Source organism: Melitaea cinxia, chromosome 6 (genome assembly GCF_905220565.1).
Source record: "Melitaea cinxia chromosome 6, ilMelCinx1.1, whole genome shotgun sequence".
Taxonomy (NCBI): domain Eukaryota; kingdom Metazoa; phylum Arthropoda; class Insecta; order Lepidoptera; family Nymphalidae; genus Melitaea; species Melitaea cinxia.
The window spans coordinates 14,165,801-14,190,248 of NC_059399.1; the positions used below are offsets into that span (position 1 = coordinate 14,165,801).

At 33.9% G+C, this 24,448-nt stretch overlaps 1 protein-coding gene across 1 annotated transcript in view; it reads left to right on the forward strand.

The window, feature by feature from the left end:
* The window catches only part of LOC123654760 (netrin receptor UNC5C-like), a 32,034-nt gene extending 11,247 nt beyond the window's left edge, over positions 1-20,787 (forward strand). The window contains exons 8-19 of the mRNA XM_045590645.1: positions 166-376; positions 1,259-1,458; positions 1,884-1,962; positions 2,357-2,542; positions 3,747-3,803; positions 4,038-4,199; positions 4,441-4,572; positions 4,658-4,826; positions 9,180-9,280; positions 10,119-10,376; positions 10,796-11,712; positions 20,647-20,787. Coding sequence (XP_045446601.1) covers positions 166-376; positions 1,259-1,458; positions 1,884-1,962; positions 2,357-2,542; positions 3,747-3,803; positions 4,038-4,199; positions 4,441-4,572; positions 4,658-4,826; positions 9,180-9,280; positions 10,119-10,376; positions 10,796-11,712; positions 20,647-20,787 — 2,613 coding nt within the window. The remainder of the gene's footprint in view (positions 1-165; positions 377-1,258; positions 1,459-1,883; positions 1,963-2,356; positions 2,543-3,746; positions 3,804-4,037; positions 4,200-4,440; positions 4,573-4,657; positions 4,827-9,179; positions 9,281-10,118; positions 10,377-10,795; positions 11,713-20,646) is intronic.
* Positions 20,788-24,448: the final 3,661 nt, after the last annotated feature.

The window sequence follows — 24,448 nt, forward strand, 5'->3', positions numbered from 1 at the left end:
ATGAGTACACTTCTTGGTCTGGCTAGTGCATTGTATTTTTTATATTCCTACCAATGATGTAATTGTCTATTGTTGTAAATGTATGAAGAACACTTTTTGTCTCAGATTTAGAATTTTCTTCACACTTAATATAATTAAAATAAAAGTAAGCTGATTTACTTTTAGGTATATTTCAAATGTAACGGCATTAAGACACAAGCGTCGAACTTCGAATTCGTTGATCCGCAAACCGGGGTGCGTATAATAGAAGGGGAGTACAAAGTGACGAGAGAAAATGTTGAAGAGTATTTTGGAAGTGAGAAATATCAATGTTCCTGTTTCGCTTGGACTAGCAGAGGACAGATACGTAGTCAACCCGCTACTATTGAACTGGCTTGTGAGTCATACGCGATTATATTTTTGTCATCAGATGCTTATAATTTTTCATTGCAAGCATTATTATGTATTTTTCAGACTACTTTGCCCGTACTCGTATTAACATTTCAGTTTCACTTTTTTGTGTCGATCTATATGTTGTTGTAAAATAAGTATAACTCTACAATAATCGGCATGTACTAAGTTGAGCATGGAATAACAACATAAATGCGAAAAATGCCTATAAAAATAGATTTCAAACTATTTCAAACAAACTAAGTAATCGAATCATGATACGTACAAAATACACTTTTTGGTGTGATATCCTAGATTATAGTAGTTTTTGATATGACGATTTAATTGAACATATTGTTTTCTAAGTAATAATACAATTTTATGAAATTAATGGGACACCAAATTATATAAAAAGTTTAGAAAAGGATTTTAATAACTACTTAACACCTCATTTAAAGTGTTACTTCCTGTTTCTCATGTAAATAGATACATTCGTAATCTAATTTGTAAGTTAGCTTTCAAGGAGTAATGTAATTATAAAAAACATGGTGTATAATTCCGTAAGGAGGATTAAAAATTTCTTGAACACAACATTTAATAGACTAAAAAAAGCTTATTAACGTATTTTTCGATGGAATCGATTTCAGTTTCATGAAATTTCATCATATTAAAAAACTGACAATTCGGTGCAGAGTGTGACATTATTTTACTGATAGAGTCATATTTTAGATTTATTTTTTTTTGGTACAAAAATTCGTTAGACTATATCTATTGACAATCTAGCACATTTACTGTATCTGTATTAGTTTCATAACAAAGTTCCCTAACAATTTTCTATACCTTTGATACACTACACGAATACAACCTAAAATGAACCGTATCCCTCTAGATATAAAGAAGCATTTCTCAGTAGCTCCACAATCACAGCTAGTGAAGCAATACACGCCAGTGACGTTCCGCTGTGAACCACCGCCAGCTGCGCCCTTCGCTCAGCTGTATTGGCTCAAGAACGGAGCTCCTATCTCCGTTGATGATAATGTACAAGTATCGAAGGAAGGAGAATTGCTCATCAAGCAGGCGTCTTTGTTGGTGAGTGTAAAGATATTCATTGACCTAAAGATAGAATGTCATTAAGGCGACGTACATTTATTGGCATTAATCATAAACTAAAAAATATATTATAATGAGTTAACTCAACAAAATTATTAAAGTAAAAAAAAATGTGACATTTGAATTATATTTCTTAAGTTCACATCAAAATTTAGTTAACTTTAATATCAAAATCAGTATATACTATTATGTAAACTTAACTTGAATAATAAAGAAGTCTTAGCTTGTAATGAAAATGACGCTAAAAAAGCAAAAGATGCCTCTATAATTTCTATGTATAACCTAAAATGACAAATGCTTAATATTTTGTTTTATGAATCATCATATTTCAGAGATTTTACCCGTATGAATAAAAAGCACAATGCGGGTGTACAGTCTAAGCTAAAGAACAAAAATATTTTCAGGATATGGCAAACTACACTTGCGTTGCAGAGAACCTTGCTGGAAAAAGAATGTCTGAACCCGCACTGTTAACAGTTTTCGGTAAGTCGTAATGTAATATATATGAAACACCACCCCTCGATGAATTCTTTATTTCTACTGTCGAATCTAACAAAGTTCTGTTTGAATTGTTGATTAAGTTATTATGTTTTGTTATTTGATTCGTTGTTTACATGCTTATTTATTTCACATTGTATTCGTTTAACCCAAGTTGGTTTTCAGATATGGTCACAACGCAAAATTGTTCTGAAATAAAGTTTTTTATAGCTATCGTCAAGTGAAAATAAGTACATTTTGAGTAATAGTTTTATATTGTCTTCATTGTAATTTTTGATTAACTGAACAAATACTTAAGTTGCATGAGAAAACCTTGTTTCACTATTTACTACAATTTAGAAATTTTTCGAGTACTGGATTTACTTCTTTTTGCTATCAGTCAATGGAGGCTGGACAGCATGGTCGACGTGGAGTGACTGCTTCTGTTCGGGACAAAGTGAACATCGTAATGGGCGGGGAAGAAGAAGAGTCAGAACTTGTACTGCACCTCGACCCTTGAATGGAGGACAGCCGTGCATTGGACCTAGTGTACAGAGGACACAGGACTGCGTGGATTGTGACTTAGGCAAGTTACAGATAATGAGAGAAATGTTGTATATACTAGAAAATTCATTGATGGTGATGATGATGAATTACAATCTAATGAGTTATGTACAAAATAAGTTTGCTACATTCGTAGTCTAAAAGAAGACTTAATACCTTTAGTAACATAAGTAGCATCATCTAGTTAGCATAATATTTGTGACTCACAAAAAATATGATAAACCAATAATATAAAACTCGAAATAACTTTGATTAGTTTTTAATATATTAATTTGAAAATGTGTAGTTTTTATATATTTATTAAATCCTTTTAATTGTATTTTCCGGGTTGTTAAAAGTATATGTCTTAGACGCGTGTTCCCGCATGTAGAGTACAGAACAGCATCGTATTTCAGATTCATTATTCGTATAACAATTTTAGGGAGAATTTTTAAACACAATTTTAAAAATACATACACTTATAAATAAATTTATCTAGTTTGTTTATAAGTGTAATATGTGTTTTTTTATCAGTAATATGTATTTTTAAATACTTATGTGTTGTATAATTGGTTGTATATTGTACTCGTATTCTAAAGTAACACTTAAAATTTTAAGAATTAAAAAAAATCTTTTCATTTGAAACGATGACTGAAACTGAACTTCCCGAAGACCTACAAGAGTTATACCTGGACAAACGAAAATATAGAAGATCACTAAAAGAACATTTACTAAAATCTTTAAGCGTTTAATAGTTACAAAATTTTGGTAATGACCTTAGTTTAAATTTAATGGCTATAACATGGTACGGTACGATAAAGATATCATATGATAATATGATATGCGACGCTTCGGCTTGTCCGGATAATCTCTTGTGAGTTTTCGTGGCAGGCTTATGTATAAGTTTTAACTATGTGTTTTTTGTATTTTGAACCAATAATAAAAAAAAAAAGATAACACAATGAGTCGTGAGAAGAAAACTTCATACACTTACGATAACCGCAACACTCTTGTGTTCTAGGTTGTTTCCACTGTTATTTACTTATTTAACTCTTTACAATACGAACGTAAATTACACAAATACAAGTCATCGAAATAAATCTAAAAGGGTTCCCATTATCCAAACAAACATATTTAATTTCATAAAATAGATGTAATCATTACACTCAATAAAAGAAAAAAAAACAAAAATATATACGGAAAAGAAAAACAAGTGAATAAATAAAACGTTACAGAAACTCTTTCAGATTTATACGTCGACAGCTTGGATGAATTGGCAGATGAATCGTCAGATATAATATTAGGTATGTATCAACTAAAACTATAATTTCAGTTTGAAAAACGAAAATCTATACAAGAGTAATCCATTTAGATTCAATAGCCATAAAATATTATTTTCTTTTTTATTTGTAACATTATTGTTGTTCTAACAACTAGGTATCTAAAATGGTGGTAACAATTATTTTTTTTACATATACTTAATTACAAGCCCTATAAAAATTAGGGAGAAACATACTAAGTCAGATAAATTCTCTTAGGTCGCTGGTCTCAATGGTCTGAGTGGTCTCGATGTGATTCAGACTGCCTCCAGACCAGAAGACGAAGATGCATCACAAGCACTGCTTGTCTTGGAAAAGACTATCAGGTTGCTCAATGTCCTCTATGCGTTCGAACCTCTAAATCTGATATACGTCATGATGGTAAGTTTGAGACGCTTTTAAAATGCATTTGAACTTTCTTAAATAAACAGATTTTGGATTTTGCATGTGATAGTATAATAAAGTTTCCGTGTCTATTCCACGACAGATTGATATCTGTATGTGATATTAATTTCATATAATCTATTGAGTGAGACACATGTAAAATGCTATTTCAAAGATTTAAAATATTTTTATTAGTAACGGTGGCTTATATTTAGTGACAGGTTATTTATTTTTTTAGGATCGTCATACTGGCCGTTGTTGATAGCATTATCGATAGCGTTCCTCATTTTCATCGTAGTCGTAATACTCGGTATAAAATATATGAAAATAAAAATGGCAGAAAATTCTCCATATGTGAAACCACCCCCAGGTATTAATATTGTGTTCTCGTCTTGTAATAGATCTATATGGTCAACTTTTTCATCTGCTTGTTGATGTATATCTATTTTGTACAGGTACCAACTACTTCGGTAACGTAATAAAGAGGACGTGGACAAATCAACCAGATTTAACAATACATGAAGAGTTTCACACAATCGATTCGAGACGAACACACAGACAGACAGGCGCGTCAAGCAATGCAAGACATGAACATTTGTATGAAGTGCCACAACTAGCTAACAGGTAAGAATGAATTACACTCTAATAGTTAACTTTTTGATTTTTTTAAGCTATTCAACATTGCGTTTATAATATTTGTATGAATTTGGGAGTATTTGATTCTAAAATTATGGACTTAAAATTTTGGACTTAAAATTTTGATAATGTTTTTTAGTAATTTACCAAAGTTAAGAAAGTTATTTAAATATTTGATTCAAGGAATCCTAGCAGTATAGTACTAACAAACACACCCAGACACTGTAATGTTAAATTGAATAACAATAGTTTATTAAACATTATACATATTTACAATTCACAACTTAAGAACTAAATATTAATTATTATTATTATATTTAATAAAATTATTTTAGATTCGTTAACAATATCAACAGACAAAGTTTTATATCGATTTTTGAAATAATTCGTCAATAAATTAAAACTATGACCATGGCACATAACGTCGGTTAAATGGAAAAATGACATTTCTCAAATTCAAAGGAAAGAGTCTGTTAACAACCTTATTTTTATATGGATAAAAAACCTATTGCAGTAAATTCAGAAAAATCTCCATAACGCTATCTAATTTCGAGACGCTAGGCCAAAATTATAATAATTTTTCTATATTTTTACTTCCATACTTCGCCTTGGTCAATTAAAAAAAATTGAAATCTAATCTAAATATGGATGTATGGATGTATGGATGTTTGTTCCTCTTTAACGCAAAAACTAACGAATGAATTTTAATGAAAGCTTACAATAATATAGCTTATACATTAGGATAGCACATAGGCTGCAGTTTTTAAAGATAGTGTATGAATTTACTAAAATATAACGATAATTGTTAAGTAAGTCGCAAAAAAATCTACCATCTGCGAGCTATTCTGGCGTACGCTGCAAAAACTGTAGAGTTTACACGTATATAATGTATAAGAGAAATGTTTACCTTAATTAGTCTTACAGAAAAGTCCGCGACAGCATATATCTACCTTTTATGAGTAAGCCATCATCGCAAAAACAGTGAACCATAAATGGATACAATAAAAATTTATAATATGTTTCTTATGCACATTTCATCACTCATCATCATCACTTCAGCCTATGGCAGTCCACTGCTGGACATAGGCCTCCCCGAGTTCGCGCCAGACATCCCGGTCTTCCGCAATCCTCATCCAGCCGACACCGGCAATCTTACGTATATCGTCGGTCCAACGGGCCGGAGGACGTCCCACACTGCGTTTGCCAAGACGCGGTCTCCACTCTAGGACCCGTCTACTCCAACGGCCATCGGTCCTGCGACACAAATGACCAGCCCACTGTCACTTCAACTTGCTAATTCTGTAGGCTACGTCGGTTACTTTCGTTCTCTCGCGGATAGTCTCATTTCTAATCCTACCTTTAAGAGAAACCCCAAGCATAGCCCGTTCCATTGCACGTTGAGCGACCCTAAACTCGTGGACCAGTCCCTTCGTCAGTGTCCACGTCTCGGCTGCGTATGTTAACACAGGCAGGACGCATTGTTCGAAGACTTGTTTTCAAGCATTGCGGAATCTTCGAAGTCACAGTTTAACAGAGATATATTAGACAGAAGTTTAACAGAGACTTATCGCCTCTCTTAAAGAACAACACCACCACACTCCTGGACCACGCCTCCGGCGTGGTACCTCGGTGGATGACGGCGTTAAATAGTCTTGCCAAGGCTTTCAGGACTGGTCGCCCTGCGGCTTTAAGGAGTTCAGTGGTAACTCCGTCATCCCCCGGGGCCCTGCCGTTTTTAAGCTGCCCGAGCGCTGCACCAATCTCATCCTCTTCGAAATCCGGGATACACTCCGAATAATGGCGCAACAATGGTGCCCGTGGATCTACGGTGTCCCAAGTCGCAGGCTTGCGTGCGCTCAATGAGTACAGCTGTCCATAAAATTTCTCAACCTCTCCTCGGATCTGAGGGCGAGAGCAGACGGTTCTGCCATCCGCTGTTTTTAGCTTCGCAAGAAGGCTTCTCCCCAATGGTCTTTGGAAAACTTTGGACCCCCTATTCTGCTCAATCAGAGTAGCAATCTCTCTCGTATTTGAGCAGCGGAGGTCTCGGCGTACAAGCTTCCGTATCCTTTTGGAAAGAGCCCTCTGTTCTGGCGAAGCAGCCGGCAACTCGCGTCTCTGCCGCATCAGATCCAAGGCTTCGGGAGAAAGTTTGTTCTGCTTCATTGGTTTTGTTGGTGGAAAGTGCCTGCCACCCAGTGTACACACCGTCTTCACCACGTTGTCTGTTATCTCGTCCACGTCGCTAGTAGTTTCCAGCGAATCGAATCGGTTTTGGAGTTCCAACTGAAACTGCTCGGAGCCACATAGTATTTGGGGCAGCGTAGGTCGGAGAATAGATTTCATCAAGCGAGTCCGCTCCTTTCGGAGACATATATTCAGAGTGCCCCGTACTAGCCGGTGGTCGCTGCCGGTGTTAAACCTGTTAACCACTGAGACATCTCTGAATATATGCCTTTTATCCGCTATGATGAAATCTATCTCGTTCCTCGTCACAGTATCGGGGCTTTGCCATGTCCACCTCCTTTGGGGCTTCTTCTCAAAAAATGAGTTCATCAAGAAGAGCCCCTCCGATTCGAGGAAGTTTACAAGCGTCTGCCCCCTGTGATTCCTGTGCCTCAATCCGTGTGGTCCGATGCTCGATCCGTCGCGGCCTTGTACTCCCACTTTAGCGTTGAAGTATCCCATAACAACGCTGTAGAAGGTCGAAGTAGTGCCATGTATGGCCCTTGTAATATCTTCATACAAGGCTTCGACTTCATCGTCAGAGTGTGCCGAGGTCGGCGCATATACCTGTATCACTTTCAGGGAGTACCTGTCGGTGAACTTAAGTACAAGGTACGCTACCCGGGTCGACACACTACTGACTTCCACAACGTTGTTAGTGAGAGTCTTGTGGACCAGAAAACCGACGCCACCTTGGGAAAGCCCATCACCTTCACGGAAGTAGAACAAGTGCCCGGAGTCCAGGATCATCGTGTCCTCTCCCTCTCTTCGGACTTCAGACAACCCCAGTATGCTCCACTTAATGTGATTAAGTTCTACCTCAAGTTCGGTGAGGTGATGGTCCAACCGTAGCGTGCGTCCATTATACGTAGCCAGGAATATTTTTCTCTATGCACATTTGGTAGGAACAAATTGATTTTTATGTCGCAGAACCAATTTTGATGAATTTTCATATAAAGATAGATATTGAGAAGACAATAAGCTACTCGAAATACTTACTAATCCTGCGCAGACGTAGTCGCGGGTACCAGCTAGTATAAAATAATCTCTTTATATGTGTATTGATAAAATATTAAAAATAAATATTTATTTATTGTAATTACAATTTCGTTGTAATTACGCTAATTAATTTGAATCAAAAAGTATTTTAAACGTAACATATTACAATTAAGGTGTCCGGATCAGTGCAATCGAAATTATTAATCGCAAACAAAGCTTTGTTTTAACCGCGGTTAATTATGTTAATTGGTGCACTAGTAGGTATTAAATAGTAGCAAGTTATTGTTACATGATAATTATATTCGAAATTAGCTTTACACAATGGTATGAATGCTGACAGAGATGATGATGGTGTTGTGTGTGTTTTTTGGATTTTTTATTTTTAACTTTAAAGGTTAATTGCATAAAATTCCTTATCTAGCGTAGCACGTTAAACAACTTACTTGTCACAAATGTCTAATAATGATTAGTAAATTATAGTTACTTGGGTGGCTTGGGTGGGTTGGGTTGGTTGGGTGGGTTGGGGGTAGAATATATATATCACTCTCTCTTTTTCTTCTGTTTTGGACGTCGGAAGCAATCGACGCGTCTAAAAATGAGTTATATTTAAAAACCTGATTTTAATCTAAAATAGCAACAGTACTTATCTGAAAATTACATAAAAAATTGGGTTTTTGTTAGATTACTGATTAAATGTAGCAATTTAGTAAAATCCAGACAATTATCTGTCATCACATTAAAAGATACAAGGACTTTTTCTCAATATTTTATGTAGTCAAATTCGATATCGACGAATTCATAATGAAATCTGAAATACGCACAAAAATAAAATAAAAACGAGTGTGCTTTAGACCACACGACTGAAGTAAAACTTCTTTAGCTCCTACAGTAATATACGAAACGTAAGTCTCTCTCTTCCTATCTCCACTAACATATATCTCCCTCCCAACTTCCGTTCACCTTGCCCAATCACACTTTTCGTAACGCTCTCGTCACGCATTCACCAGCTTACACGTGCGTAAAGAAGTTTTGCTTCAAAAAGTATCAAGTTTTGACAACGTGTTTATAAATGCCATACCCATATATGTGTATATAAAGTAGATGCATTTGTTTCAGCTACATCTCCCCAATAGATCACGAGGTAAGAACACAACCGGAGACTTACGCTTGCAAGGACAAGGAGTCAGATCACTCTGACTCCAGCTGCTTTTTGAGCTGTGAGTTCACCCGTCACGCTTTAATAGGATGATTTAATAATAAAAGATTGCTTACTGTGCATTTTAGACATTGTATGTTTATTTAATTTAAATTCACAACAATCTCACTTTTCTTTGTATTGACTAAGTATACTCAGTATGAATAAATGCTAATTTGAAGAGTGGTAGTTTTTAAAATAACTATCAAATATTTCAATTGAAAACGTTTCACCATTGTGGCTCTGATAAAGATATGTGTCTAGTTGCAATGCATACTCTGTACTGACTTAGGCAATTTGTGTCTTGTCAATCACTTTTCAAGAATCTTATTTGAGAGTGTTTACTTACGCTGTAATCGCTGAATTTACAAGTGCTGAATTTTTTGCTTCTAAACCCATCGGTTTGACCGCTACGTTGTCAGTGTTACAGTTTTATTAAGTAGATTACGTTTGAAGGCTATCATATAATTCTATAATGCATACAACTGATGCGACTATACTTATTTTTTTTTTCAGTTATTACAATGTTAAATGATATATGACAGATGTAGTGCCTGTCATGTTTAATTTTATGGTTCTACTTCGCTGTTTTTTTATTTGAATTTTATACAGTAAAACATTGCGTTTTAAATTAATCTGTAACTATTTTATCAGCGTTAATGATTTTTGCAACAGCAAGTAATAATTTTGCAATTTATTTTAGATTAAATACCCTTTTTTTATTAAAATTAAGCGATCAAAATCACTCTATTTCACCATACTCAATATCGAGATTGCTATTCTTTTGTCTTTTTTTGTTCCACTTTAAAAAAGTCCAACCACAGCTCTATACGTAATGTAATAAAGATGTTTTCTTACAGCGGGATCGTCGTATGGTAATGAAAGTGTAGAAATGTCACCATCACTCAAAAACAACGCTTCTGTAGATTCGAAATTTCTAAATTCACAATATTTGGAAACGGCTACTTCTAAAATCGTTAATTGTGACGGTGATTGGCTAAATTTGGATAAATGTGGAGTCAGACTGTTCATACCCGATGGGGTAGTTGAGAAAGGAGAGGAATTATTTTCTATAGAAGTCACAGATGAAGAGTGGAACAAACCGAATTTACAAGAAGGTAAACTTTTACTAAATTGGAATTTAGATGCTGCTTTACGTAAAGACTGACCCCTTTCATAACTTTAGTTGGGTTAGTTTTAAAATAAACAGTCTGAAAACTTTGACCTAATTCTGAAGAAAATTTGTCGACCTGAATCTTGATTTATTTAGATCACATTTGGTTGAAACCATTTTAAATGGATATTAAATTTAGTTAGATTCTAGTGTTTATACGTAGCTATTCATTCTTGGCATTTAAGTTAAAATTATACTTTTTATAATGTATATTAAAACATTTTATTCCTTATATGTTGGTAACAAAGCACAGAGATTTTCTTCAAAAAGTCAAATTAAACAAAGAGCTAGAGGTATAACCAACTATATAAAAAAGCATTATATTTTATTTTAATTGTTTTAATGTTAATCTTACTTTAACAGGTGAAACGCAACTAAGTCCAGTCATAAGATGTGGGCCGAAAAATTTTCACTTCTGCAAAGCAGTTATCCTAACATTCCCACATTGTGCAGCTACAAAGAACTCTAGCTGGGTTCTCTCAGTATTACAAAAGCCTGAAGAAATTAACTCAAGAGAATGGAGAAAAGTCCTAACACTTGGTCAAGAAACACCAGGAACCCCGATTTTTGCCCAAGTGGATCCAGCGAAAGTGTTTCTTGTGTGTGAATTCCTAAGTGATTTTGTTCTTATCGGTAGGAGTTTCAGTGGCTTAGATGCAAAATTATTAAAACTGGCTCTCTTTCTTAGCAAACGTTCGGACGGTTTATATAATCTTCATTTACATGTATTTAACGATACTCCTTACGCGTTTTACGAATGTTTTGAAACTGAAAGGCGATATGGCGGTTTTCTTCTCTGCGATCCGAAGACACTTTACTTTCAAGAGAATTGTTCCGATTTATGTATTAATTTAAGGGATGTTGGAACTGGATGGAAGGTACAATCTGGAGGGAAATACCAAGAGTTATCATTTACTCACGTTTGGAACATGAATGTTAGATCTTTGGATTGTGTTTTTATTTTACAACAGTTAGACGCGATGAATTGTTTAGAATTAAATATCACCGTTTATCAAAAGCAGAAACAGACGAACTCTGTCATTTTCAATTTAAAGACAAACGATTTTAATTCGAATTTCAATTGTAATAAACGCTTTAGTTATTCGGGCGTGGAAATGGGTTACAGTATCAATATTCTCGAAAATCCATTTAATTATTCGTCACTATCAAAAAAAGATGGCCGATATGATTTCGTTTACAGAAATAATGGTATTCAAAGAAATAGTTATACGATTGACAATAATTACTATAGGACGAACGTTTTGACTAAATCTGATAGGGTAATACTGTGTAAATTACTGGATAGTCAGATGGCAAAAGCAAATGATTGGAGATTGCTGGCTGAAAAATTGAAATTAACCTCCTTTTACTATTATTTCTCGAATACCTGTTCTCCAACGGAAAATATACTGAATCTGTGGTTGTGTAGGAACAACGATTTTAATATGTTAGTAAATTTGTCGAAAATTTTCAGAGAGATGTCTCGAATCGACTGTGCGACGGTCGTCGAAAGACGTTGCTTTCCCAATTAGACTGATTTCTAATTTTTAAGTATATTTTTACACTAGTCATTTTTTTACCATTTTAGTATCACGCTTAGTTTTTATGTAATGGCAGGCAGTGCTTAGTTTAAAATAATTTAAAATAAATAAACAAGTCATCTATAATTGTATGTCTTTCTTTTTTGCCGAATTCTTATTATGAAATTCATTCATTATGAATAAATTCTTTTTAAAGTTTATTAAGTTTTTTTTTTCGGTTTCTCATATGATTTACACTCATTTGTTAGTACTTTTACGTATTCATTACTTACTGAGATTGTCATTTTAAAATTTTCGATATCGGGTGAGCATAAGTAAAAGTATTAATCGTGAGATTCAAAGCTTAGAAATTTATGATTTTTTTTTTTGTGTTTAATAATTTGTCTTTTAATAATTTAATTGTTCGGATTACAAAATTTTATAATCAGAATTAAAAAAAAAAAAACGGTACAGAACTGAACGTATTACTTGATATCCAAGCACAGTTTTGAGTAGTTTAAGAAAATTATGTAGCTGAGAACGGAGTTTCAACATTTTGCGTATTTTGTATTATTATAGATATATTGCTTATTAGTAACTTTAGTATCTTCTATTTGATTACTATGTTTTCTTCGGGAGTGAGTATTATGAATACTGGTCCTGATATTTCTACTAGGTTATTAATTTTTATGTATTAAAAACGTTTTTTTTTTTTTTTGTAATATTTTCTCTCTGACATCTTCATTAACCAAATAGGTACTAAGTACTAAGTGTTATTTTTATGTAGTTGTTTCACAAATGGTCTGCTTTTGAATAAAGCTACACTTCAACTAATAAAAATAAGCTACACTGAGCTATACAGGACCACAGTTTGTAAAGCATACCTTAGCCTCTCTTATTTAACAATGGTTTGATATGTCGCAGATAATTTATAGACGACACTGTAGTGTTAATTTGCTTTTAGTCCTTTAAGCGATATTCGAAGACTAAGGAATACTGTTCTTAGAAGTTTTCGACTCTACGTTGGTAGTGTGAATTCGACTTCACAAGATAATATAGAGAGTGCTTGATGTTTAAAGGAAAATATGTTTTCAAAACATAAACAGTTGTGTATAGTTACGAACCAAATAGATATTGTATCGTACGTTCGGTTAAGGAATATGAGATGGTTTAGTAGTGATTTTAAATTTTTGAAGTAAATATATTAAAAAACTAAATTTCTGTCTTTTTATTTATCACATTGTTTTTATTTATGAAGATATAGTTATAAGTGATTAATTTTCTATTTATTGATTTTTAAAGATGTTGCAATAATAAAACTAGTTAAGATTTCTAAGTTTAAATTCAGTTATATTGAACAATAACTTATTACAATTTTAATTTCTGACACAAAAGTGTTTGTGTGCAACTCACACACGGAAGATTGGCCAATGAGATTTGTTCTACATCGACAATGATCACGGTCTCGTAAAAAAGGTCATAAGCGACGCGTACATTACTATGTATTCTATCTCATTCTATCCTATACACTTATGTGTTGGTTTCTTTATCGTGACGCTTTTTCGTTTCATCGAGTTTCAAATTACAACAATTTTAAACAAGTTTTACTTCAATGTTGACGACCTTTCCAAAAATGATTAATTCCCAATATATGTAATTAAATGACCTCAGTTTCCAACTGTCTGGTAATTAATATAATACGCTCTAAGAAAAGTCGTCATCTGATAAATTATAAGCTATAAAGCTATAGGACTTCTGAATAAATACGTTAAACTAGATGTTGGATAACATAAAATAAGTTTAAATTCTTTTTTTTTTTTCTTACTCTTCTATTGTTTTCAAAAATATAACGGCATACACATGTACAAACTGACAGATCGTACGTAACTTCTTTTACTTGTTCATTTCTAGTGACAATTAATTAACAAAAAACCTTTTATATTTTAGCTTCGGAAATTGCAGAAACGTCACTCAAATAAACTTTGAACCCCTGTCTCGTCCCCGACGTTAGACTTTAATTCAGAATCTCAAAAAGGTCATTTTTCTTTCTTTGTAAAGGAAAGAATTCTCATAAAAAACTTTATCCTTCATTTCATACAAGACACAGTGAATATTTACTTCGAATCAAAATCTAAAAAAATATTTTTCAAGATTTCTTTCGTAACATTTCATATTTTCACTTCAAGGAAGAGATTTCTACATACTGTTAAGATTTCAGAAAATATTATTTCCCATAACATTGCAGATTTATCCTTAACGAAGCTTCGATACAGATAGTCATAACGTGAATCTGACTGAAAATATTTTGTTTTTTAAACCATACAATGTTTTAAGATTTTAAATTAAGGTAGGTTTCAGGAAGAAACTGCTTGTTATAAAATAATGTTTCCAATTAAAACTCTTTAATTTTGTTATATTAGTACATTTCATTTTATATTATTCAATACATGATGATAAAATAATTTTTTGTAATATTGTAGGTATATTAGAAAGAACGAAGAAAAGGTAATATTTTCTACATACACTAGTAGTGTCAGAATGAGTTCTCTTTGGGAAGAAATCAATTTATCAAATGAATAAATAAAGAAAGGTCAAGTAACTTTCTCATATATTTATTGATCGAACGTAACTCACATCTTTGAGATGTAGGTACGAAAAAATAACAAAATATTTGCTATATCAAACACGTAGTTACTTATTTAATACAGAAAATTTATGAAAATAATATATGAAATAATCCAAATTCTTGCATATAAGAGATACAACACTTGGGAGAACAATAATTTGATACAAACAAATAAGTGGACAAGCTAAGTTTGTATTATTGTCTAACAGATGATCACCAAACGAGCTGCAATGTATTGTCGTTTAAAGGAATCGAAGAGAGTATGAGGGAGGAGGGGGGCTAGTTCGTGAGTAAAACCAATCGTTTTATTTTAAACATAAGAACAGGTATTTACTGTATACGAATATACGTCTTATATAGCAGGTAATTTTATGATTTAGCATATAATGTCCCACTGGTTGACATATACCTCTTTTTTTGTCTAGGAGGAGGATCGCAGCTCAATCCATCACGCTGTTCTAGTGCGCGTTGTTGGATGTGTTCCCTGTTATGAGTCATTATCTCTTTTAGGTTTATATGATAATAACCGGGACTGACAGCTCTACTTACTCTCCGAGGCACCAAGGGGAGACCTACAGGGACAGATACTCATCATCATCATCATTACAGCCTATCACAGTCCACTCCTGGACATAGGCCTCCATAAGTTTACGCCAAAAATAGCGTGAACTCATGTGTTTTGCCCATAGTCACCACGCTGGGCAGGCGGGTTGGTGACCGCAGTGCTGGCTTTGTCGCACCGAAGACGCTCTCACAGATACTCGTTGCGGTAAAAATATTTGTACAAATACAAATATGTGCGTCGAGTGGGAAACAAAACCACGGCCATTTGTATTTTAGGTGACTACGCGCATCACTACACCAGATATATTAAAACCAAACTCCCACATTAAAGCAATAAAACGTTGGGTATAAAGGTTTTAATCAATATAGACATCAAAATGCAATCAGAAATGATATTACTAATAAATATACCACCGCTTGGTATCACGTAATGTTACACACCGTGACCCAAATACTAGGTATTCAAGTATTAACGCTAGGGTTGGAGTCCGCGATTGCATTGTTTAATAATTGAAGACCTCTCGGCATTACTCTATATTGACTTGTGGTATAAGTTATAAGCGATTCATTACATTTCGTCAAAACTTAAAAAGGTGAACTTACTGTCTGTGAGTATTATACTTACACAAACACTATAATTTAATATATTAAGAGTAATGATAAGGATGAGAATTGGAGTGTAATCTTTCACGTCATTTGATTATGTATTGGTCAATAAAATAAATGTTTCAGGGTTTTACCGAAGAGCTGCAACTATTTATGTAATGAGAATGTAAGAAAGAGATGAATTATAAACAAAATCATTTTAAACTGCAGCTTTTCTAATCTTTTTTTTTTTCATTTAAAACGGCTAGCCTGTTGGTGCAGTTTGTAGTGACCCTGCTTTCTGCTCCGGGGGTTGTGGATTCGATTCCCATCCCGAGTCTAGGTGTAATATATATATATATATATATATTTATGTATTATTTATAAGTATGTTTATCGAAAAAAATGTAGCTATACCAGTCGGCTGTTACCTATAACACAAGCATTCTGTTGCTTACTTTAGGAACAAACGACCGTGTGTGTTTTGTGTAGATATTTATTTATTTATTTATTTTTTGTCCAGACTGCAAACCATGACAATCCTTTAACCATTCAAAGTTAAATTTATATTAGTAACCAAACACACGAATTTTTTTTTAGAAACTATTAATATAACAGGCACAGTAATCACCCGCGACCATAGCGTCTGCAACGTCGCCGTAATATAAGATGTTTTAAAATAACAATCGCTCTACGTCCCGTAGAATCTAAAATGTTCGTAGCGACCGTGAAAGTTTAACAAAAAAAAAAGTTGTTTTATCCATAACATAAGTTTAAGACGTCACGTATATTCTTTCTTTAACATGTATCGAGTTGTCTTGTAAATGTTGGCGAGTAATATTTACGCAGTTAATTCTCCACAAATATTGTTAATTTTGTACAAAAATATTAAATATAGTTAAAAAAAACAAAAGAACGTTAATTGAGGTAACAAATTTAATAAACTTTATAAATAGTATTAAGTAGGTTATTAGGTAACTGTGTTGTAGTGGTTTAGGACTCCTAGGAATGTTTGTCATAATCATATAATTTGTTTTTGCGATATGTGTGTTTTTAAAACCGCAACACAGTATTCTCATATTACTGGGGATACTTGTTTACCCGGATTTTACCCGGTACCTACCTCACTAATTAAAGCTCACAGCCGGTAAAGCGATCGATAAAAGCTAGATAAATATATCGAATCGTCTGTAACTTGTAACACGTTTCAGCTTCACGAGTTTTCTTCCCGTTCTATTAAAGAAATCCCTTAACAAACATGAGGGTGTAATGCGTGTTCCGAATATATGCCCATTCTAAATGCGAAAAGCGGAATTAAATCATTTTATTATGAATAGAACGATTCTATAATAACCTGTGGAGTATTATTTCCACGGTCTGAATAGCTTTTATTATAATAATTACCTCTAAAATATTAAGGTAATAAAAACAGATATATTGTAATTCATAACTGGTTATGGCTCTTTGTATTGTACGAATTTAGCCTGGTACCCCACTACTGGGCATAAGCCTATTTTTTCATGTAGAAGAAGGTTTGGAGCTTAATCCGTAACGCTGCTCCAATACGAGTTGGCGGATATATTCCCTACTATGAGTTACGATCGCTATCAGGTGTATATGATAGCAACCGGGATCGATGGCTTAACGTGCTCTCCGAGGTACGCCGGAGAGACTCACAAGGAAATCGGTACATCCAAACCGGAAAAAAATATTTGTACAAATACAAATCAATCCCGAGCAGGAATCGAACCTGCAAACCGTCGGTATATAGGTCGACTATTCTCGCTACTACATCAGAGCGGTTGTTAATTTGTATTGTTAGTATATGTATATCATCACATCATCAATTCAGCCTATCGCAGTCCACTGCCGGATATAGGCCTCCACAAGTTTGCGCCAAAAATGGCGTGAACTCATGTGTGTTGTCTATAGTCAACACGCCGGGCAGACGGGTTAGTGACCACAGGGCTGGCTTTGTTGCACCTGCCGCTGAAGACGCTGCTGCCCGTCTTCGGCATGTGTATTTCAATGCCAGCAGTTGGATGCTTATCCCGCCATCGTTCGGCTTTTTAAATTCCAAGGTGGTAGTGGAACCGTGTTATCCCATAGTCGTCTCTTACGACACCCACGGGAAGAGAGGGGGTGGCTATATTCTTTACTGCCGTAACCACACATCTAATACAACAACATGTGATGATTGATGACGCGTTGATAACTAATTAAAGGCGTCGGTGGTAATTTTTTTATTTTTGGATGGTCGCTCCTCGGTCGGATCTCTTGAAAGTCGGGAAGAAACAAACATGACTTTTGAAAATTGTTACCGTGACTAATTTTTTGTTAATTCTGTAACCATGTTAGCCATTTATACACTGTCAACGAATCAAAATTTAACTCTTGACTTGTTTTACCTCGAATTCGCTCTAACTTGATTGTGAACTGCTCCATAATTTAGAAAAGTCCAATACAAGTTCCCTTTGGTCCTGAACAGGATTTCCCGTCGAAGAATGTTAGATCAAAGATGTGGTATAACCGTCAATGTCAAATTAAATTCTACACATATTCATTCAAATCTAACTCTTACTTCTTTAGAAATAAAGGATATAGTATCAAAATTGAGTATGAAATTTTGCTTATTGTACGGATAAAGCCATGAAGAGCAGCGATCTGTATAATGAGGGAAATAAAATATGTAAGAAAATTCTTTTGTGCTCTCTTTTATATTTAATGATATACTGGCCGAATTACGTTGGACGCCGTCAATAATTTATTAGATATTTATATATATACCGAACGATTTCGATTTCATTTGAATTCACATTCAACAGAATCAACTAATTAAAATTATTATGAATATTGTGATTTTTTTTTTCTTTCTGTCTGTCCTAAAAGAAATGTACACGGTAACTTTCTACAAAGCATGTATAGTCCACCGAGGTAGGCTATAATTATATTATTTTAGTACCTTTTTTTCCCAAATTGACGCGGGTCTAACTGCGGAGCATAGCTCGTCAATGTGTAGTTTTAATTGGAAGATTATTTTTTAAAATAACTATTTACTGGATTACAGCGTGGTTACGTTATCTTCTAAAGATAACTTTAACTAATATGAGATGCTTAGTAGACGACTTTTCTTTAAGATAAATTATACATTTATAAACCTCTTATAAGAATTATAAGAATTAATAAACGCTTCACACTCAACGGATCCCCCAGTAGTATTTTCGCCTGTGTGGAGGTCCGGAAACACATATAATATACAAGCACAAACGTCCAGACAACGACTAACATCTATATGGTCGATACATATGTCTTGTCGTGAGCGGGAATCGAATCCGCGACCGCCAGCGCACCAGCCGGTGCTATTACCGCTGCGCTAACGCGTCGTCAGTAATATTGATTGGTGAAAACAATCTCATATATGTAAATAAGTGTACGTCTCACCTGATCGTATGCGATTACCATAGGCACAGCTTTGCTTGAAAGCACAAGTACTTCCCCAGTCAGGCTGCTTCAGATTTTCAGCGGAATATATCCTGCTATGCTCTACCTCAGTTATGGTATGTTCTAGCCTAAGAAAACACCCTTAAGTGTGAAGCGTATATTTATTTATTTCTAAACAAGCGAAGTTTTTTACTATATCAAACAATCCCTGAAATTCCATGGTTTTTGGCAGAGTTTCGTACTTAAGGCGGAATTAATGCTATTAATAAAAAACTCTTCTGGCGTTCAAAGTTGATATTAGAACTTATAGTTATTGGGATTGTTAGCGTTAGAAACTAGATAGTAGTTAGTAGTTAGTAAACGTATTTTTATATTAAATTAGTACTAACATAGGTAAGTGCTTTAAATGTTTCGTGATTTGAGTGTTTGAATGAATGTTTCGTTTTAAGTATAGAAACCGTACTTAAAAAAATTATATATTGTTTACTTATTTATTATTATACTATATATTGTTATTATTTACTAAACTCCTATACACGCCTAAAGAGTAAAATAATTTATTTTTAGAGTGACGCACTCGCCAGGCACAAGACGGCCGGCCGTGTATCAGTATATACAGATTGCTTAGACTCAAATTACTTTGATATGTTTATATTTATTTTATTTAATAATCCATTTTTACGTTCACATCTTGATTCAATTTTTCGATTATTCATAGATCAAAACATTAAGAAAAGCATGTATTACACTACATTTACTAGCAAAAGCCCTTAGGCTTCTTCGCTAGTAACAGTCTCACACATGCTATATAACACTTATACATATTGCTGTAACATTTACAACTACAATAGTTACTAAAACACATTTACACTAAGCTTAGACAATTTTTATATAACAAAGTTTTGCGTCTACCCTACCCTACTTATTAATAACTGTGTTTGCAGGCAAACGAAGAAAAACCGACTTCAATTATATCGACAAGTAATACAACGTAGGTAGACGAAAAAATAGTCAAGTAAATACGCATTATCAAAGTTACTCCAAAAGTTGTAATCAAATCTCAATGAAATTTAAATGTGACCACATGATAAACATCGGTTTTCGATTAAATTAAAAATCATCAAAATCGGTACACCCAGTAAAAAGTAATGCGGATTTTCGAGAGTTTCCCTCACTTTCTCTAGAATTCCATCATCAGATCCTGGTTTCCTTATCATGGTACCAAACTAGCGATATCTTCTTTCCAACAAGAAAAGAATTATCAAAATCGGTTCATAAACGACGGAGTTATCCCCGAACATACATTAATATATATATATACGGTCGAATTAAGTAACCTCCTCCTTTTTTTGAAGTCGGTTAAATATCGCTTCTCCTTTATTAATTTAACAATACTATCATCGACGGTATGGCCATAAAGACGATTTCAAAAATATTTATCAAATATATCATAGTTATTTAAAGTCTACCTTCATCAGGAGAACGCAAAACCCACGTTCGTCACTCCCAACCCTTTAGAGGACGGCACATTTGAAAACACTTTCGCCAGTGAGCACCGCGCAAGGGCCGCACCTAATTGGAGAGCGCTTAGTACACGAGCCCTCCAACATGTCTTATAAAGAATCTGTGGTTTGCACTGACTTGAGGTACAGGTTCTTTTTTTACTTTAACATTTTACCGTGATATATTTCGAGTGCCCTTATTAAGCACATCGCGAACATCAAGTTAATATTCCACGTCATGAACAAACCCTTTCAGTCTTTGATTTTATTTGTGTGTGTATTTTGTGAAACAAAATATAACGTTTGAAGTTTTTGATTGAACATTTTTTGATGACTTTTTTTGTGCAATATTCGTGTCGTGTTTTATGATAGTTTGAAGGTTTACAAATGCCACACTAGAACGGAGCTATAACCATCAAACAACATTAAGAACTAATCATTTTCTAAAAAAGACTTCAAACATATATTTAACTAGCGACCCACCCTGGCTTCGCACGGTTGCAAAAACTATCAGTGTTCCTCTATTATATTATGCATGTATTATACATATAAACCTTCCTCTTCAATCACTCTATCTATTAAAAAAACCGCAACAAAATCCGTTGCGTAGTTTTAAAGATTTAAGTATACATAGGGATAGAGAAAGCGACTTTGATTTATACTATGTAGTGATACACTAATCGTACTGACAATTGTCTAATTATGGTTCCGTAGCATAGTTAGATAGAAAAATAGATTTATCTATAACTTACAAACATGAAAGAATCTGTATTACCTACATTTCTCTAATATAGCGCCATTACCGCCGAAAACAATTCACCTTTATTGAACATCGATCTGATTTATAGGTACGTTTCAAAGACAAACCGCTGCTTGAGCTCCACAACAAAAGATAATAGATCGAGCTTTTAACACACTCGTTGGGCTGAGTACTGTGGTCTGATTTATGAATGTTCATCAGATCAGCGAAGTGGTAGTAATGCTAAGTGACTGTAAATTTTGTACCGAGTTTGAATGCTCGTTTAACTGTTTAATACAAGTTCGGTCTAGTGATTTTAGAGTTTAAGTTTCGTAAATTATAAATCAAATTAGGTCTGTAGTATTTTTATTTCGAAAAAATTAAAACCTATGTAATACATTTTTAATATGGTCTTGAGAATTCAGTTGTGACGTACCATTTTCGTTTCTGATTAGGTATTATAAATTAATTAAAATTTAAAATATGTAGAACATTGGGTTACATATTATATCTCTTTTTGCTATCTAGCTCTATTTTAAAGCAATTTTACATCTTTATTTCATATTTAGGTAAAGTTGGAACTATGCGTGTGAGGTAGTAAAGTAATATACCTTGATAAAAAAAACTAAACGTTTCGTTGTTCTTACATAAATTAATATTTGATTGAGCGTAATTTTGAAACTGTGATATCTTCTAAATTATTCAACTTGTATATGTGACACAATATTTTTTTCCATTTTTGCATCTCTCGACATCATAAACTAGGAGCAAGAAGTCCTCTTATCACAAACCCGTAAAGTGTTGTAAATTGACGATAATTCTGTTGTTTTCTGTGATTTTAAAACTGTGATCAATAAAAAATTCACATGTTACTGCTGGACTATATCAATCAGTCATATCAATCTAAATTTCCAAGATTACAAGAACACTGATTCATCATCATATTCAATTATTACAACTTCAGTCATATCTTCAATGAAACACAGCGCCACTAAACCCATACAGCCTTATCTTTTACTAATAAATTATGGTGATAATTAATTTTAAAGTTTCCAAGATTCCCAAGTACGGCGATTATTTACTACTTAAAAATTAATTAAGACAAAGACTCTTCTTCGGAATCCTATTCGAAGTCTATTCGTAGTAGACAATACTACACACGGGTCTATCTCTATGCAAATTAAACCTTTAACTTTCTGCACTCGGTCGATTTAATCGCTTGAATTTCCTCCAACTCGAGAGAAACTTGAGATCGAAGGGTGAATAAATTTAAAAACCTCTTAACAGAATACTTAGTGGGTGCCGAAAAGTTTATGTTTACGGCGAAAGCATATTTTAACTTGTAATCTAAGTGAGTGGTTTTAGTCAAGTTTTTCGGGTTATGTTATGGTTTTAGAAGGTCAAAATTTGAATCTTATCTTGTAAGTATTATCAGCTTGTAGTAATTCTACTTGAGCTTAGCTTTTGCATAGTAGGTTAGGGCATGTTTATAACTCATAAATTCTTCTGAAGAGTGTAAGTTAACTTATGATATTTACCTCCTTTGTTTTGATAACCTAACAGCCAAATTCCAAAATTGAAACTTTTATTACTGGAACCAATATCCACTCACCATGTTCTTCTTTTTTTTTGTTAACACAGAGGAAGTCTTTAAGAAGATGCCTGGCTCTCGGGGCAAAACCGAGTAATGTGGGATTCTTACTTACTATAACTCCTGCGCTAACCGTCTTCGATGCGCAGTTATAGAAGCTGCGGGATCGCTGGAGCTCGTCATCCCTATGACACGCAAGCAAGCACTATCGTGCTCCCATTAAACTGCTCGTGTGAGCGAGCAGTAGCACGAGGCCATCCCGGCTGCCGTCATCTTCTGGGCTATTGGAAAATCAAACATGTCATTCGCACACAAGGAGTTCATAGCTTTCCACACTGATTCCTTAAGGAGCGTCGTTGATACAACTGCTCACAGGGAAATATCTTGTCCGATCTCTTGGATCAAGATCAGACGCTCAATGTCCTGCGCCCTACATGACTCTAGCATAGTATCGTGATCCGCGCCACAGTATTGGCAAACCACCGTCGCTTTACGTCAGATCTTAAACAGGCGTTCGCCAAAACAATATCAAAATCAAAAACAGTTTTATTCAAATAGGCCCCAAGAGCACTTTCGAATCGTCATTTTACAAAATAAAACTTTAAAACTAAAATATTAATTTTGTAAAATGATTCGGAATGTAGATTCTGCAGAGAAGAATCAGCAAGCAACTCCGCAGTTACTCTTTTGAAAAATAATATATAAACTGTGTTTTAGTACAAAATTAATAACATGTTGCATAAAATACAGCCTCACTAAGTCCACACATCTTAATCAACTATATAATGCTGCACCAAGTAATAAGCTTTATCTATTAATTTTTTGAATTAAAACTTTAAATTTATGTTGAAACAATTCCAAAATTGTTTGTAGGATTTTATTATTATACATGCGAATACCATAACCCACCCAGAAAGGAAAATATGACTGATCATTATCTCTGAAAATATATAATAATAGTAACGAAATGTAAATCAACTAAACATTTATGTTGGGATATATTTTTTTTTTTTGTAACAGTTTTGTGAAACTACGTAGGCACAACAAAATATTTCTTAGCACCTTAATTTAAATCTCCAGAGAAATTTTTAAAATGTCAAAAAAATGACACGTTATATTAAAAGGGTGGGGAAGTTTTAAAATATTTTTAATATGAACAGCGCATATCCCTCTTTCATTATAAATATTGAACTCTCAAAAACAAAGAATAATGTAAAGAACCCCACTCTAGTCAGTGACGTTCGCGCTTCGCTGCATTGTTTCTAATAACTTAGGATCACTAGGGTAAATCTTTCATTCCTTAATGATCTTTAATAAAAGCTTTTACTCACTTGCTTAAACTGTGCTTGTTAATTTATTTGAAATATAAAATCCATTACGTTATAAAAAATACTGAGAACTTTCTTATTTGTTAACTTCACACTTTCTCTTAGCGTTTTTTTTTTTTT